At 43.7% G+C, this 18,363-nt stretch overlaps 1 protein-coding gene across 9 annotated transcripts in view; it reads left to right on the plus strand.

Moving 5' to 3' along the window:
- Positions 1-17,783, plus strand: part of Sox6 (SRY-box transcription factor 6) — a 449,973-nt gene extending 432,190 nt beyond the window's left edge. For all 9 annotated transcript variants that reach the window (XM_052200776.1, XM_052200792.1, XM_052200801.1 and 6 more), the window contains 2 exons: positions 1,967-2,183; positions 11,498-17,783. In XM_052200776.1, the coding sequence (XP_052056736.1) occupies positions 1,967-2,183; positions 11,498-11,801 (521 nt within the window). In that variant the 3' untranslated portion in view covers positions 11,802-17,783. The remainder of the gene's footprint in view (positions 1-1,966; positions 2,184-11,497) is intronic.
- Positions 17,784-18,363: the final 580 nt, after the last annotated feature.

Genomic DNA, 18,363 nt, shown 5'->3' on the forward strand with positions numbered 1-18,363 from the left:
TGCAGCATTACAGTCAACATGTTTCCTCTTTGGAGAGAAGAAACACAGACGGCCCTGTTCTGTTTAAGCTGCCACTGTAGAACAGAACCCCAAGGAGCCGCTGGAAAGCACCAGGCTTAAACTGTGGCTTTAATTCTTTAAATGTTTTGTTCAAGAGCAATAAATATTTAACCTGAGTAAATACCAGTGATCTGGGCACACACAAATACACATGTTTTGTCATAAAATAAATGATTTAACTTGATTCTAAGACATTTTGAGGCAGGAGCCTCTAAGAAAATTTAAAACATACTTTGGACCGAATAGAGGTGGAACATAGAAACACAGGCGTTTTGCTTGTTGTTGTTGTTGTTACTTTTAAATTTTAAAGCAAATGTTAAATGTCATTCCCATTTAGAGAAATTTCAATTTTAGAGTTTCAGAGGTATGCAGAAGAATGATACTTTTCTTTTTAATTTAAATAACTCTCAAGCTAAATGTTTCTAATGAACAGAAGATATCTACACTTGCATATATTTTTTTTCTAAATTCAAAGACATATAAAAGAAACCAGTGTCACTCCCGATTCACGGTAGTTGATGACTTCATGTCTGTTTCTCGCCATTTTGGTAGCAGCATTTGTAAGCTTTCAGATGGGCACAGACACCCTCTGTTTCCATCTTGGCAGCCATGAAGAATCTCTATTATTGATATGCATCCTGTAAAAACATTATGAGGAACATAAGAAGTATATTCATTAAAATGTAAACCATTACGCACGAGCAGTTCACATTTCCAGGGTGCCAGGCATCCTAACCTGGGGCCCTGTGCGGCTGGCAGCGGCAGAACAAGCTGATTGGCATAGCCGATGGATCTGCAGTTTCATGCATCCACCGGGAAAGGGCAGGGATACAGTGAGAGCAAACCAGGGTATTGTGGCTACTGAGACTATTTGTACAACCTTGCCATTTGTTTATGTGTGAAAAATCGCCATTGAAGAGCTGCTAGCATCCAGTCTGCACAGCTGTGACCACTTTATTCACCAGACACAAAAATGCAATTCAATACATGTGAAAAAAAACACATCCCTTCTCTGTCAAGTGTTTAGATAATTCTTTGTAAACAATATTAGAGAAAGGAATACTTTTCCTTCTTCCTGTATAAACCCCACTTTTAAAAAAAATCTGTGCTTTTATTGGTTCATCTCTGAGAGATCAGTTATAGAATTTAAGAATGGGGCATATGATTCCAGCTGCACCTCCATAGCTACAGCCCTTTAAACAGAGGCATGCCATCCTCGGGTGGCACGGTGACTGTGCTGCACAGGATAGGTCACTATATGGGTAGGAATGCTAGCTAGCCTTTGCCTAAAGATGCTTGGAGTGTGGGGGAGATTTGAATTTCTGAGACCAAGAGAAGCCCTCCGAGAATTTTGTCAGTCAAGTATGCCTTGAAAATTTGGCAGAGGTGGGGAGAGAGACAGAGAGAGACAGAGACAGAGACAGAGACAGGGACAGGGACAGGGACAGGTAAGCAGGGAAGCTCTTGGTTACAGCAGCAAAGCCATTTTAAAATTACACAGTGGGGCTGGTGAGATGGCTCAGAAGGTAAAGGTGCTTGTCTCACAAGCCTGAGGACCTCAGAATCGATATAAAAGTGGAAGAAAAGAGCCAATTTCACAAAGATGTCCTCTGACCCACTTGTATACCTGTTTACACACACAATCAGGACAATATTTTGTTTAAATAACATAGTATCACCAGCCACAAAGTACTGAGAAAAAAAACATAATAAATACATTGGTTTTTTTCTTATTTCTTCTTTCTTTTGGCTCTGTGGTTCAAAGGACAAGTTGAGAGGCTCAATGGTGTGTAATAACAGGAGCTCCTGAGAAAAATCTGTGAAGTAATAGGAGATCTGACCTAGGTCTGGAAGATGCCGTCATCTGTATGATCACTTACATACTTAAGGCTATTCTCCTGTTTAGGATCTCGCTGGAAATCCATGTCCAACCAGGAGAAGCAACCTTACTATGAAGAGCAGGCCCGGCTAAGCAAAATCCACCTAGAGAAGTACCCAAACTACAAGTACAAACCCCGGCCAAAGCGCACGTGCATTGTGGACGGCAAGAAGCTTCGGATTGGGGAGTACAAGCAGCTGATGCGCTCGCGGAGGCAGGAGATGCGGCAGTTCTTCACTGTGGGGTAGGTGCTCCACTCCCCTCCCCTCCCCAGGAAAGGACCCCAGCAAGCTCCTGGCCTGTGTATTTGGAAAAGAGATTAGTGAAGGGAGGGGTGGTGACACGTGGAGGGTATGACTATGGGACTCTGCTGTGTCACCAGCTTACAGCAGGGCCCTCTCCCTACTCTACATGACTTAGTGACGGCATGTCTTCCATGCTCACCAAGATAGCCAGTGCCCACACACAGAGTTTCTGGCAGTTTATTTAAACAGACACCCAGGGAGAAAAGTAAAAACTGACTCTTAGAAATCCCCACAGCTCCCCGGCTTCTCTGGTGGTGCTTCTGACTGTATTCACAACGATCTGCTTTTGTTGTGGGATCTGCCACAAGATAATTGGCCTTGACATTGGTTAGAAGACCTCATTTTTGGCATCGTATCCAGAACTCCTGTTGCAGTAAATTATTCTGTGGTGGAAGCATTAACAATGTGGATTTTCTTGCTTAAATCAGAAACTGGGCATGTTTTTGATATCTCCAAGTCTGATTTCATGTCATTTTGTTTAAAAATTAGGTAATAGATTTCTGGTATAAATTTCAACTTGGCTGACAGGCTGTCTGCATTCAAAAGAGGCCCCTCCTAACCACAGTAGTCAGGATAAGTGGGGCAGATAGATGCCTAGAGATTCCAGCAAACAGACCTTAGCAGCCTGTGGGGGTGGAAACCCCAGGACCACTCTGGAGACAGAAGCTGAAGCAGCTGCAGCCAAAGGGAGAATCCTGGGAGAGTTGAGAGAGAGGAGTGGAGCAGGCAGAAAGGAAGCCGCAGTAGCTGGACCTGTGAAGAGCAAAGGCCAGCTAAGCCTGGGTCTAAAGTGTAAACTGAGTTTCAGCAGTGAGCAGAGCACAGCTTTCAGGTCAGTAAAGAAGCCCTTAGAGTGTGCTGCACCAGGGTCCTGGGGAGAACTAGGGTTCTGGGGTCTGAAGAAATGCTGGTCCTGTCCCCTACCTGGGCAAGGGCCTTTCCTTTGCCCAGCTTGCATTTTCTCACAGGAAGTGGAGGAATGATAGCAGGCACCCTGTATAGCTATGGAGACCATTCACCATGGCAGAACTTTGGGAAGTCAGTACTTTGTGCAGTACCTGTAAACCCAGCGTCATCATTATTTTTTACTAACTAGCTATCTACTACATCAACAAAAATATCATCCTGAGTCCCCTATGAGATTCCCTAGACTCTACATTCAGAGACCATTTTAGGGATAAAGAAAATTGTCCTGCCTTATTAATTAAAGATTCCAACATGTTAATAAACGAAGATGTGACAAAATAGGCTTATCAACTACCTCTGTGCTATGCATGTTTGCATCTTTTAAAAATAATGCTTTTAATACAAAACGTACAATGCAATATAATTTGACCATTCACATGGTAATGAGAGAATTTATGAAAAGTGCAGGTTCGTAGTACCCTTTCAGTAGGCTAGTCATTTAAATACAATATGGATTTAAGATTATAAACATCTTGTTTTGACCCGATACTGCATCCCTGCATTATGATAAACATCTTGTTTTAACCTGATACTGCATCCCTGAGATTGTTTATCTTTTGAAAAATTTAAATGTGAGAGCTTTTGTGATTCCTGGCCTTCTTGTAGCTTCATGTATTGAATGATACTTGGTGGGTCTCTTTGACCACAGCCTAAAAGGTTATCCAAAGTACTCTTCCATTTCCTGATACTTACTTGATTAGATGAGTTGTAGCAATGTTATTTACCTTAGTCATCTTTGCTGCAGAGTACATTAAAATGGGTTTATATCCAAATACCACGACACATACTGGTGCAGACTTACAGTCTTATGTAGTCAAACATAGTAGATTGGCAACTTCCTAAATTGTAAATGACTTGGTGACATCTGCTGTTTACTGGCTGCCTAGACTGCACTAGGTGCTTTGTATATCCAGGTCACACAAATCCATAATCCTCTAAATAAGATAGAGGAGCTAAGGTTTAAAGAGTTCCTGCGGCTCTCTAAGTTGAAGAGATATCAAAGCTCAACTCTAGGTCTTTGCCTCTGCCATCCCTCACAGCAAATAAACTAAACACCTCACAAACTCTTCTGGAACCGACGTGAGCATAGCTATGTGGTTTGCTAAGGGCTCATGGACCTTGAATCCAGTGCGGCATGTGACTGTGCGGTGTGCTGATAAAAGAAGCTTTGAGTTCAGGAGTTAGGCTGACAGTCAGGAAGACCTGTGTAAGGAAGGATGCTTTGGTGTATATATTGACGAGAGCTGCCAAATGCCAGCAATGACCAGAATGGCCGTCCTCAGTTTGCAGTGCTGAGTGTGCCCCTCTGCCCAGTTCCGGGAACTCTGCTGCATAAAGCTAGGTATTGTCCCTACTCACAGATTCCTATTTTCTTTTAAATAGTTAAGTCTGATAGATTGGTAAGTCCCCAAGGATCAACTTTGGAAATTGATCTTCATTAGCTGTAAGGTTACAACCAGAGAAGCAGAAAGCAAAACAAACAAAAACTCAAAGATCACTATTGATGTCTTGATGGGACAAGATCGATTTTTATAGCTGATTTTGAAAAGACATGCATCCCTTTTGAGCCAGTAACACCACATAACATTACTTTTGTGTGCATTTAAATGACTGTTACAGTTACAACTGTAACTGATGAGTTAGATTTTTTTTTTAACTTAGCTATCACAAAAAGAATTCTGTTAGTAACATGTAATAGGGTTCCTCCTTTCCTGGGATTTAACTCCTTCAAACGGTAGATTAAGTATCAGGATTTTGTGATTACTCTGTGGATACAGAATTGATATTGACTGAGGCCCATGTAACTATAATGCTATATTTTTCTTGTGAATCATTACAGAAGTTGCTTTTTATTTGGAAACACATGTAGTAATTTACCTGTGAACTTGCAGGGGATTACATAGATACTGCAGAGTATCCAAGGGGATGATGTTTTAAGCAACCACAGTGGAAAGATATTGAATTCTCACAGTATGCAATAGACTCTGCTGAATGAAGAATATAGGTTATTGAAAATATATCAATTATATTAGATAGACACCATCGCTATTTGAGGATCAACAGGCATAGCATTAGTAGACATGAAACCACTTGTCCAAGGGAACAGTTAGTCAGAGGCATTGTTGATATTTAAGTTAGGTTGATGTGGGTAGAAAGTGCATCTGCCTTAACATTAATTATGGGCATGCACCTCATAATTAGAGTCCAAGTAGAACAATACTGAAGGCCCTGACTCTGAGACAGCCAGGTTCAGCTCCAATGCTAGAATGCCTTGGTTGTTGTTCCTCAGAAGCCCCAACTTGCTCTTAGAATACTTCCTTAATCTCTCGGTCAGTTTTCTATAGTAGAGTAAGAATGACCACAACACCAATAACACAAGTCTCTCTGAAGATGGAATGGCTTTAGCATATGGAAAATGCTAAGAACGGTGTTTAACATGCAGATATGTTATTTAAAAAAATAAATCTATGTCAGGTCTTTATTTTATACTACCTTAGAAGCATTATTTCCCCAGATAATTGTGTCCTAAATGATCTAGAAATCTACCATCTTCATCTTAAATTTAACGGGGTCAAATGAAGCCTATAGGGCACTAATACTGTTTTCTGCACTGGCTGGTAAGGCACCAGCTTAGAACTCTCAGTAGATAATGTGAGAAGATGGCTTGTATTTCCACTCCTTCCTACAGCATCAGCCACAGAGCCTGCCTCACATTCTCACAGGCCCAGCCCTGTGCTTCTGAAAGCTACAGGGCTTCTAGCATATAAACACATAGTCCTTTTATAGTTGGCAAAGCCAGACTATTCCAGAACTACTCTTGGGATTTAAGAACCTCACCTCAGTGCTGAGCTCTCTCCAGCCCAGGTAATACTCTGTTCTGCCAGCTGCATGCAAACACTTCCAAGATATTTTCAGCTTCTGTTTTGATGTACATGTTCATTATTTGCAGAGACCAAGGCCTGCCAGCTATCCCTGCCTGTGAAATCTGCAGTGTTTGAATTTTGACTTTGAAATTGATCTATAAAGGAAGAAAAAGTACTTTCTAGGAAAATGATTCCTGATAGACAAAGCTTGATGCTGTTGGCTGATTTTTTTTTTCTGGTTTGTTTATTGACGAAGCAGTCACTTGTTAAGGGCCTATTAGATATCAGCAAGATTCCCAGCTCTATACTAAATTGCCAAAGCATGAGGCATTGTTTGTATAGACAAGAGGGGTTTTTTTGGCACGTTTAATGGTTAGACAAGCCAGACAATGTATGACTGTGTTAGCTGATAATAGTTTGTCACACCAGCCATGATATAGGTAGTGTTCACACACAAAGCATGATAAAGTGCTCATCTAGACACATAGACATGAATAACTGAAGCCTAGGCAGTTTGCTATGCAGTAAAATCAGGCCAGCCACAGGCACCATGGAAGGAGGGCCTTGGGGTCTGAGAAGGTCTGGCGAGTTGAGAATAGATTCCTGAGAATAAAGGAGGAGTGTGTGTGAATGAGGAAATAGCAGTGTGCAGTAATACAGAGGCGGCCATGTAATAAGTGTAAGGTAGGCTGGATGGAGGAACAGCAATGACGTTCTTCAGCTCAGACTGGTTGTATTCAATAATTGTTTGTCTGTTTGTCTTAAGTCTCTAAGATTAAATAGTAAGATGACAGAACCAGAGTAGAATATAGTTTTAGACTTTATTCCCACAGAATCTGGTGTAGCCACAGAAGGGTCTTAGGTCTTCTGTGTTGCACATTACCAACCAGCCTTGTAATCCTGAGCACACCCCCTCAGGCTCCTGGAGGGTTGGCATGCTGCCTCCCATGGGAAACCTCTGCAATACCAGAAGGCTCTTCCTCCTTCACTGCTCTGAAACCTGCCTGCTGACCTGTAGGTCAGTCCTGCTGATCTGGTCTGCTCAACTGTTTATGAGGACAATTGTTTAGCCTTTAAATATTGTCAAGTCCTTATCTTTTCTTTGTCATTGTCCCTCCCAGACTTCTAGTCTCATATCTCTTCTTGACTGAAATGTCCTTTATATTTTTTCATTGGTTTTCCTTCCCATTTACAGTTTGTTCCCACATCCACTTACTCGCTATATCCAGCAGGGATTGACTGAGTGTGCCCTGTGCTCAGGCCTTGTCTGGACTCTGGAGTTATGTTAGTGAAGAATCCTGTTCTTATGAAGCTTAAATTCTAGTGGTAGAAGAAGTCAGACAACCAATCAAGAGATAAATACATGTATAAAATAGCTACAAGTGCCTCCAGAGAAAAGTAGAATAAGGACGGGGAAAGTGGCAGAGTTGCAGAGCTTGTTCGGTGTTTAGGGGAGCTCCAGGACTTTTCCTGAGAGAGTGAGAACAAAGACCTAAGTTGGTAAGGAAGCATCCTCTGCCTATACTAAGCAGAGAAGACAGCAACCCTAAGGTCCCCAGACGTGACTCTGCCTGGCTTATTCAGGAAGACAGAGGCCAGAGTGGCAGGAGCAAAGAAGGAACAGGTACAAAGAGCAGACATCAGACAGATGACAGAGAGCCAACCTGGGAAAGGCCTTATAGGCCACTGGGAAGTCTGGGTTTTACTCTAGGCAAAGAGAAAGGGCTTTGAAAAATCAAAAACAAAGCAAAACAGAAGATTTTGAGCTTTGGCCTGGGTTTTGAGAGGATCACTCTAATCACTGTGTTGGGACTTGTCTGAGGAGGAACAGTCTGTTGCAAAGAGGCTAGGCTCCTAGGGTAAATCATATTTGAACTGAAGGTGGTTGGACCAGGTGTGTAGGAGTAGAGGTGCCAAGAAGTAGATAGATGCTAGATATTTTCCCAATGGCTAACCAGCATGATTTGCTAATGGATTAACTGTAATTGAAAGAACTCTTACTAAGGATTGGCTTAAGCAACTGCAAAGGTTGGAAGTGCTTGTCAGGATCAGAATGGCCTCATGAAGGCTGGAAATCCTGAGAATGAGCAGGGGTTTGGTTTTATACCTGTAAGACTGAGATAGTCCTTAGCATCTACATAAAAGAACACACAAGTATATGCATGTGTGCTTGTGTGTGTGTGTGTGTGTGTGTGTGTGTGTGTGTGTGTGTGTGTGTGTGTGTGTGAAAGAGAGAGAGGGAGAGAGAGAGGGAGTTCAGGAGGGAGGTACTTACTAGAGATACAAACGTTGTGGTCAGCACACAGATACGATTTAAAGCCACAGAACTGGAAGAGCATTAATAGTTTGGATATTGTTGGTGATCTTCTCTTGAATTGTTTCAGAACAGAATTGGGAACTAAGGAAGACTAGAAATGGGTATAAGGAAGAGCTGAGTGGAAGAAATGAGAGAGCCTCCTGAGTTTTGTTTTAGAAGATCAGAGAAGTAGAGCAGCAGCTGGAGAGCTGAGGAGAGTAGACAAGATGGTGTGGATGGCGAGACACCATGGCTGGAGAGAATTCTTAGGAAGTCATGAAAAATAGGTCAAGAGTACCAGCAAGAGGCCTGTCTGTCAGATTCTGAACTTACTAAAAGTTGCACAGTGCAGGTAGAAGGTTGGACTCAGAGCCATGAGCAACTCAGTTCAATGGTGGGAACTTCCAGAAAGTCTTATCTACTCTGTCTAATTCCCCCATCATACAAAAAACATGGTGTCAGCTCAAAGTGAGAAGTCAAATATTTGATGAGCATCAAAAGCAGGAGAGAAAAAGGAGTGCACTGGGAGAGTGTGCCATCCACTGTCTAGACAGGAGTGCACTGGGAGAATGTGCCATCCAGTGTGTGGACAGGAGAGCACTGGGAGAGTGTGCCATCCAGTGTGTGGACAGGAGAGCACTGGGAGAATGTGCCATCCAGTGTGTGGACAGGAGAGCACTGGGAGAATGTGCCATCCAGTGTGTGGACAGGAGAGCACTGGGAGAATGTGCCATCCAGTGTGTGGACAGGAGAGCACTGGGAGAATGTGCCATCCAGTGTGTGGACAGGAGAGCACTGGGAGAATGTGCATCCACTGTCTAGACAGGAGAGCACTGGGAGAATGTGCCATCCAGTGTGTGGACAGGAGAGCACTGGGAGAGTGTGCCATCCAGTGTGTGGACAGGAGAGCACTGGGAGAATGTGCCATCCAGTGTGTGGACAGGAGAGCACTGGGAGAATGTGCCATCCAGTGTGTGGACAGCACCAGAGGCTGCACAGCTCATGTTTTAGATGCAGGGAGCAGAAGCAGGGAGTGCAATTTCTCCACCTAAGTTCATCTCAGTGCCTGGACCAACTAACCCACTAGTAAAGCAATATTTAGGAAGGGGTACGTAGGGCGGAGGCCTGGAGAGGAACACCAGCAGTGAGCCACAGAAGAATCCCAGTAATGGGGAAAAGTTAAGTCAGGAGAGGGCTAAGCTTTGGGCACAAGTTACATTTATTTAAGACATAAAAGCAACCATCTGTTTTTGTGAAAAGCACATGTTTTCTGTATTTAAAGAAAATATTTGATAGTTTGTGTTGGTCTGCAAAGTTTAGAATATCTGTCACCTTATGAAACCTGTAAAATGGGTCAATATTGCAGAAGAGTGTTCTCTTTCCATTTGTAATTAAGGCAATAATATTATATTATATATATATATAAATACATAGATATGTAAATATAAAGTATATATGCTATAATTATCCATAGTTATAAATGCCATAGTTAGTTATAGAGTGCTTCCTGCTCTGGGCAGGTTAGCATAAAATTAAATTTGTGCTAATTTACTTTAAAAAAAATTGAAGCATATATTTTTAGATTTTGAGAGGGAGCAGGATTTCATGTGATGTATCTACAAATAGATGTAACTTCTTCTATCACTTGTTTCCTATGTCAGTCCCAGCCAGCCAGGTACTGTTGAGTCCTTGGCTTATATCATCTCAGGGGTAATAAGACCTCAGAGCTGTGCTCGTGCTTGTTGAGCAAAGGTGTGTGTGTGTGTGTGTGTGTGTGTGTACATGTTATATTCACACAAACATTTGTGTTATGTTAGTAAAGGGTTAAAGAATCAGGGATATCCCTCTGGTGACTAAAGGTCATTAAAGGCAGTGTGAGCACACATCTCCAGGCATCCTGACTTTTCTCCTTCTATAAATAAGGCTGGATACCTCTGTGAGGAAATAACACCTATCCTGGAGTGTCCCCAACCTGACGGGCTGCCAACAACGCTGCTTCATACACATGCATGCCTTTCTGTGAGAGTTAGGTGGACAGAAGCCTAATAAGAATTGGTCAAATGATGACCGACTAGAAGCCTTGGTTATAAGGCAGAAGGACCTTACAGAACACCTCTGACCAATTTTATACAAACATATGGATATCAAGGTTCAGGAAAAGTTACTACAGCTATGCTTGAGGCGAATCTTGACTATAATTTGCTGCCCATAACCATTGAGGACCACCTGATAAATGACACCTCAGGCACAGTATCTAGGTTGAATAGAGCTTTAATTCTTATGTGCTGAGTGAAAGGAGAGACTGTGGCAGCTCTTGCTGCACAGGAGAGCTTGACTGTCACAAGATCTGCTGGTTTGTTTGAACTGGGGACACAGTATAAAGAGGTGATCTGGTATGACTCAACTTGGCATCGGCTAGATGAGGCAGGAGCAACGTGCCTGGTGTCTCTTATTATTAGGGTGTAAAGCTCCCTGCTCTTTATTACTGAGTCCTCCAGACCCAGCCTCATCCTCAGCCTCAGGAGTAGTGATATCCAAGATGATTGTTCTGGAAGGACCCTAGCCTAGAAAGTCCAGTTAAAGAACAAGGACACATTAGAATAGAGGTAGAATGAATCCTTTGCCAAATGTGACTATTTGGGACTTGCCAGGCCCTTTCCCATTTTTCTCTTTCATCCATAGTTCTCAAACCAAGTTGAAGACGACACCAACCCACTTAAGAGTATCATTACAGCATGCCCATGCCTCTCACATAGTTTTTTTTTTTTAAAGCTTCTCTCTGGTCTTTTAAAAAATAGTCTCAGATGGACCTCTGTGGTCTTAACTGCAGGATTTGTGCCCAAGCCAATGCCAAGTGTGATCTGAGCTCTGTTATATTTGCCAAGTTGAAGTTCTGCCTTTATGTTGTGAAACTGTCAGCAAATTGCTGCGTTGTATTATTTAACCACCAGCCGCAGCTTTAGGAATAGTCCAGGGATTCTTCCAAGAACATTTTTTTGTCACTTCTGGCCACTTAACATATTACAGAGGGCCTGGTTTGGCAAATGTGAGTTAGGAAGTCCCAGGTCTCCTGTGAGAACCTATAGAGATTCCCTCTCTCTTTCATTTTGTTTCTGGATTTATACAGGCAACAGCCTCAGATTCCCATCACCACAGGAACAGGTGTTGTGTATCCTGGTGCTATTACTATGGCAACGACCACACCATCACCTCAGATGACATCTGACTGCTCTAGCACCTCTGCCAGCCCAGAGCCCAGCCTCCCTGTCATCCAGAGCACGTATGGTCTGAAGATGGACAGCGCAAGCCTGGCTGGGACCGACATGGCTAATGGAGAGGATGAAATGGAAGCCTATGACGACTACGAAGACGACCCCAAATCAGACTATAGCAGCGAGAATGAGGCCCCAGAGCCTGTCAGTGCCAACTGAGGAGCTTTTGTTTGCTGAATTAAAACACTCTGACATTTCGCTCCCTTTCCCCAACAACAACAAAGTTCTTAAAGAGCCCGCATGCATTTGTGGCTCCACAATACATCAGCAGAATGGTCTTAATTGCTTCGTAACGTGTGAGACAGATTACGTTTTCCTGATTTTTCATAAACTTGAGTTTTTGTCGTTACCGTTACTGTTGTTGTTTATTTAGGTGAAGACGTATTACATATGAGACACCGGGACTTGGAAACCTATCTCCGCCCATCGCCGTCTTACGAGTCTTACATTTCTGTCTTACTATTTTTCTTTTGGATGTTGACAAAGGGTTTAAGTTACTGTTTTAGATGGGGTTAAACATTCTCACTCAGGTATGCTGTGCCGGCTACAGGTTGTGAATGTGTTTTTATTCTGAATTACTTTAGAAAACAACTGAGGATTTCGTATTGTGAAACCGGACAAGTCCACGGCATGAGCGGCTGCACATAGAGCATGTTCAAAAGGCCTCGGAATTCCATTTTTTCCATGTGTAGAATTCAATTTTGAATGTGCCAAACTTTTTTCATAACTTTTGAATCTTAACTATTTTGAAAGTCTTACAGGAGACACTGCAAAGTCTTAGACAATCTTTGGCATCTTAAAACAAAATAGCAAATCACACTTTTTTTTCCAGAAAATGGTGACGTACTCAGGAATCTGGAGACAAGATATTGTAAGGAATGAGCAAGGCTGCCACAGTGCGTGAGCCCAATTGTGTTTGCCTCTTCATGTGCCATCAGGGTGTGGCGTGGGATAACATAGATCAGAGCAGTCACCACACCAGACACCGCACGGTGGGCCCCTGTCGGAGACCACCTCTCACTACATCCATTCTTACCTTGCCTTTTGCCCTGACATTCAATCTTAACACATTGTTCTCTTAAATAATTTATTCATTCCAGAATGTCAAGGGTCCACTTACTATTTATTTTAAAAATTATTGGTGGCATTAATTTAATATTTTTTGCCCTCCTTGCCCTTTAACCTCTTTTTCCTGCTGGATACAAAAGATGTACATAGCAATCTCGTGTCCCCAGAGCCCCTGGAAACAGTTCTGAAGTGATGCTAGTACACGCGTATATTGTTTTTACAGACGTGTGTATATCTGGCTGCAGGGTTGTGCATCTGCGTCATGGTGTCCTACATTTAAACATGTATGGCCCCGGGGAGTCACTGTGACCTTAGGTCTTTGACTAGAGTTTCTCTCTCATTGAGTTTTTCAGTAAACAGTAGAACCCAAGTTCTGTTCAACAGTGAGGGTCAGCAGTGGTCACTGCCAGTCAAGGAGCCCGCATAGCCGCCCTGACGCCCAAGGACCTCGGGCCACACAGGGGTTTACAGTGGAGCCGACAGGCATGCTGTCACCTTTACCTAGCTACCTGGTCCCAGCTGGCACGTCCATGGAGAGCTTTGCAAAAATCTACAGGTTGTTAGACAATGCAAAGGAAAGCCAGGGTGAGGGAAACCATAAGGAAGGGACATGGGGGTGCTGCCAGCTCCTAGGGACAGACCGTAGAGGTCCCCACCGGCTCCTCTGAAGACCTCATCTCTCAGGGGCTGCTTGTGAATGCTGCTGATAGGCTCTTGCCACTCACGGCGACCTCTGGAGACAGAGGCACGCTGCAGGGCTACATGGCGTCAGGGCTCCCTCTCCCATCTCCTAACTACAGGCAGTTCCACTAAGTTGTGAGTTTGACCATCCTGAACCCAGGCCTGTTGCTTCCAGGGCCTTGTGAGAGCCCTTGAGTGGGAGGTGTCAGTCAACAATATAGCCTAGCATCTAAGCATCGGGAAAAGAACAGCTCCATCACAAATGAGCCATTTTGTCACTTGGGAAAAAGCAGTAAAGCTTCATATTTATTTAAGGAATGCTCCAGGACATAGCAATAGCAATAAATAGGTCTAGCCAAGAGAGGGCCGCTGAGTCGGTAGCCGGGCGCTCGCCATAGGGTGCTTAAAGTACTGCTAGGAATGTTTTGTTCTTAATATTAACTGGGGATTGGAACTTTGTTCTTGTACATTGATTTCATATGAGGAGGAAGAGGTCACTTTTCAAAAACAAAATGAGTATTTATTTTGTCTTACTGATTTCTTAGACTCTCCTCCTCAGCTTCTCCTCCTGCTTCCCCACGTCTCTTTGGCTTCTGCTCCCATTGGTATGTTTGTTTTTGTTTTTGTTTGTTTGTTCTTTTTTAAAACCTGTGCTGCATAGGTAGAGTGTTGTATGGCTAGCATTGTGTTGTATGTAATTAATTTTGCACAAAGGCAAACATTTAGCACAGTAGTTAATTTTGTTTGTTTTTATGACCATGCCAAAATAATATTCTGGGCTAGTAGAGAACAAAGGACTGTTCTTTAGGATTGAAACTTGATTTTGCTTGTAGTAAGAAAAAGAAAAAGAAAAAAAAAATCCCACACACTCACAGATGTCGTTTCGTAAGTGTTACAAGCACTGGATATAAATGGTATTTTTATCACTGACTAATGTGAAACTGGTATGGAAACTACATGAACAAAAGTCACCTGTTTCGACTCGTGTGGGCTTGCCTCACAGTTGCCGGATCTGAGTCATTTTTACGTCTTGTTATTTCATTTATTTATGCAAAATACATGTGTGTAGGAACACTCTGTGTGAGCTCCAGCTCCAGCTCCAGTACTGGCCTCGGCACTGGGGTCCAGTAACTTCTAGCCATATCCTCACGTACAAAAGCTGTCCGGGAATGACTGGGTATGAATGCCTCTTTCATTGGCTCAGACAGTGATGCTGTATTCAAATCTAAATTTTGTGCATACACAGTTTATTCTATTTATTAGCCACACTTGGCTCTAAATATCCATGGGAATGGAGAATGACAATCACAGAGATCACTTACATCAGTGGGGCTTAAGCAAAGTTTTTATGACTTCACCATCTCATTTTTAGAGTTTTCTAATTGTGTAAATATAACATAGAAATAGAATTTATTTTTGGTTCATGAATTCCTAGTGACATATAAGTTATGCATCTTCTTTCTGTTCTCTATTCATATGTGTTGCTCCACACTAAAAGCTGGCCCACCACATTTGGTGTAGACAGAGTTATCAGCTCCAGTGAGACAGTGTCCACCCTCAGCCAAGACAGCAGGACCCCTCCCTGGTTCTCACACAGTCTGGAACCTGCTGGTCCCCTAGCTCAGACCCCCCCCCCATTCTTATATAGAAAGCTGAGGAGTTGCACACCCTGAGTTTCCAGCAGTGCTAAAAGAAAGTCCGTTCACTTTGGGAATCCAGACCCATCTGTCCAGATAGCTCTATGGCCCTAGAATGGCAAGGAGCAGGAGTATGTATTTCAGAGAAAAAGAGCAGAGCACCCCAGAGCACCAGCCATCCTCTTGCAATGTTCCATTCCCCATTTTAGCCTAGCTTTCAATCAGAACCCGGGTTTGTCTCCATCAAAGAGCTCACAGCATCAGCCCTTTCTTCATCAACTGGGAAAAGCAGAATTGATAGACAGCCTTCTTACTAATGAACAGAATGTATGGAATAGGAAGGCAGGGCAGAGGAAGGAATACGGGGACACAGAGGGAAGGTTCATCCATGGACATGAGAAGCCTAGTTGGCAATTTCTCTTCCTCGCTGGTAAATTCCAGGCCATGTTGTTTTCGCAAACACTCGCTCAACCTTTCAGGTTTGCATCATGCGCTATTTGATACCTTCTAGCCTGTCCTCAGCCTGCATTCCTTCTCCAAAGCCTGATACTGACTCCTAGGCCAGCTTCTAAATTCAGGTGTGGGCTCACAGTGCTATTCCACTTGTCAAATGCTGGCCTCCTCTGGACATTTGCCCTGTGTGAGCTGGGGGAGTGCTAAAAACAGGTGTGATCCCTCTAGGGCTGACACCAGGCTCCTGTAGAGCCAGGCTGCATCTCTAGTATACAGCCTCTGAGCCAGGAGCTCAGCGATTAAGGATGACCACCTCCTTCAGAAGAAACACGGCCTGGCCATGCTGATGCCACCGAGGAGGGAGTTGCTTTCCAGTCACCCAGTTCCAATAAACTGCTTACCAGCTCCTTAGGGAAAGGCTACACAATTACTTCATAGTTTTGAGCCACAGAAGTCATGTACCAAGTGCCAACAACAGCAAAGATCTGTGTCTATAAGAATCAGTTGAGCTGATGGCCGGGTCTTCCTCTTCACTGGGAAAGCGGCAACCACACTGGCTGTGCCCTTGCCTGGTGTGCACATTTCCTCTAAGGATCGGGCTGACACTTGAGCTCATCCTCACAGTATAACAAAGTGGTGACCTGGCTTGTCTCACTTGCCCTGCCTTTTTAGGCCCTCTACCCCTGATGTGGTTTCTTTGTGAGCAGGTGTTCCTCCTGCCAATCACGTTGTTCCTGAGGGCACACGTGACTGTGGATCTGCACAGCAAAAGTAGATTGAAAATCACTACATTGCAAGCATAGTTCTTTTTTTGTCCCCATCCTGACTTTCCAGACACCTTATAAACTGGCGCTCTGGAGGGCAGAGGCAGAGTGATTCAAGTAGGGATGGAAAGTCAAGGCTTCCTGCAGATTCCCTGTTTATTGACAAAGCTGGTGGAAGGCAAGGAGGTGGTGTTTCTTGCTGGTCTTATTTCCACAGAACTGTAGGCATAGAGCAGGGCTTCGGTGTGTGGCACTCTTGAGTCTGGGGATTGTGCAAACATTTAACTGCCATTGCTACACATCCGCACGTCCTCCATTGTCTTTCTTCCTCAGAGAGCTTTTACTTTCTCCCGTCTTAAACTCAGCCTTCGTTGTATCCTTCTCCAGCTTGCGGCACATTAGGATGTTTAGCACTTGTTTTTGCTCATTCTTGTATTTGCCATGTACAATTCTGAATTACCCTCCCTATACGAGCCTCTACGCTGTTACTACATAACTTATCTTACTGTAACTCTTTTCTTTGCCTACATTGTAATTTGTTTGTGATGTATATTGTGAGATTGTATTCTATGTTAATTTAATCAGCACAACTCACTGACATGCTGGACTGATATGCTGGCTGCTGTTTGGAAGTGTAAAGCTTGTGTAGGGCTGTCCCGACAACTACAACTCTGTTGTCAAGGTACTGTGCATTGGTTCCCATAGCAACAATGTGGGTGTGACCCTTGAAACTCTAGGGACATTCTCGGCACACCCTCCAGTAAATTTTAAGTGCAGATTTCCTTTGTTGAAACTCTATGAATACCACAGGTACCTACGTGGCCCATGGCTGGTAACTATATTGGGCAATTAGAAAAACAAAAAAGCATTAAAAAACTAGTGTCTATTGCTGCTTTGAATATGTTTGAAAGTGAAAATGTAAATAGTTTATCAAAAAAAATCTTGTACAGTCCAGTGTAAAGTTTTTAAATGACCTGAAGGGTTACCATCACAGCTTTCCCACACTCTCCTCTGGATAGTGATAAAAAGAAGTTTGCTAAGGACTTAAAGAATTGGGAAAAACAACAACAACAACAACAACAGAATCTCTTCAAACGCAAAGGAGTGGATCACTGCCCCTGGCTGTGTCACATACACAGACCTCTTGGATCTCATCGGACAGTATTGGCCTGAGACAACCTCAGCATGGAGCACCCTCCAGTGGGACTTGTTCAGGGCTGTCCGGCCCTGCCTCACACTTAAGGGACAGGATGAGATGAAAGGCTGCTGCCTTTGTCTGTCCTGGAACACACACGTTAGCACCTTAGCTACTTTCCCCCTCTTTGCACAAGGTGCTTTCCCGGTATGTGTTAGACACGCATCCTTGGGTGATGATGTATATGCCGTGAGAGGGCTCGGGCCCAGGGGAGTGTCTATAGGAACTGCATATTTATGCTCACTTACCTCAAGACTGTCCTCTACCCTAAACTAGTTGTCATCACTCCATCTTTTGTACTGCTGTTGACACTTACCAATTAAAGATAAATTTTGTTTTATGACCTCTGTGTTTGACTTAGTCCATGCCCCCAAACCCTTCCTCCACAGAGTACAACAAGACTCAAACTCATACACACTTTCTGTCAGAGCCCGGAGGCCCCAATCCTCCTACATGGTGTCTGCCTGAGCCCACTGCAGGATAGAGGGGCGTCGGCCTGCGAGCTTCTCAGCCCTTCACCTGCTTCTTCTCAGGCCCCACACGCCGCTGAAATAAGAAACGCTTGTGACTTTTGATAGGAGGAAGGAGCAGGTGTGGATTCTTCAAGAGGAGATGAGAAGGAAAGTCACTCCCTGTCTCCTCACTTCTTTGTGAGAGTGAATGAGCTGGTTCAAATGTGAAGGCCCTGGGCAGTAGCCTCTCTAAGCAGAGCAGTTACTGTGCATCTAAGTGCTGAGCTTCTGCCTCCTACAGAAAGCTCCTGGCTCCTCCTACAGTTCAGTGCCCCCTAGAGGGAACTTCTGCTCCCAGGAATAGTGGCTTTTAGGGTGTTTATAGACAATTTCATGGGGCTCAGAGTTTGAGGGGCCAGAGTGGGTGGGCCTCAAAGTAGACTGGTCAAATCAGAGCTACACCAGGCAAGA

The sequence above is a fragment of the Apodemus sylvaticus genome, chromosome 1 (genome assembly GCF_947179515.1).
Source record: "Apodemus sylvaticus chromosome 1, mApoSyl1.1, whole genome shotgun sequence".
In the NCBI taxonomy this organism is placed as follows: Eukaryota; Metazoa; Chordata; class Mammalia; order Rodentia; family Muridae; genus Apodemus; species Apodemus sylvaticus.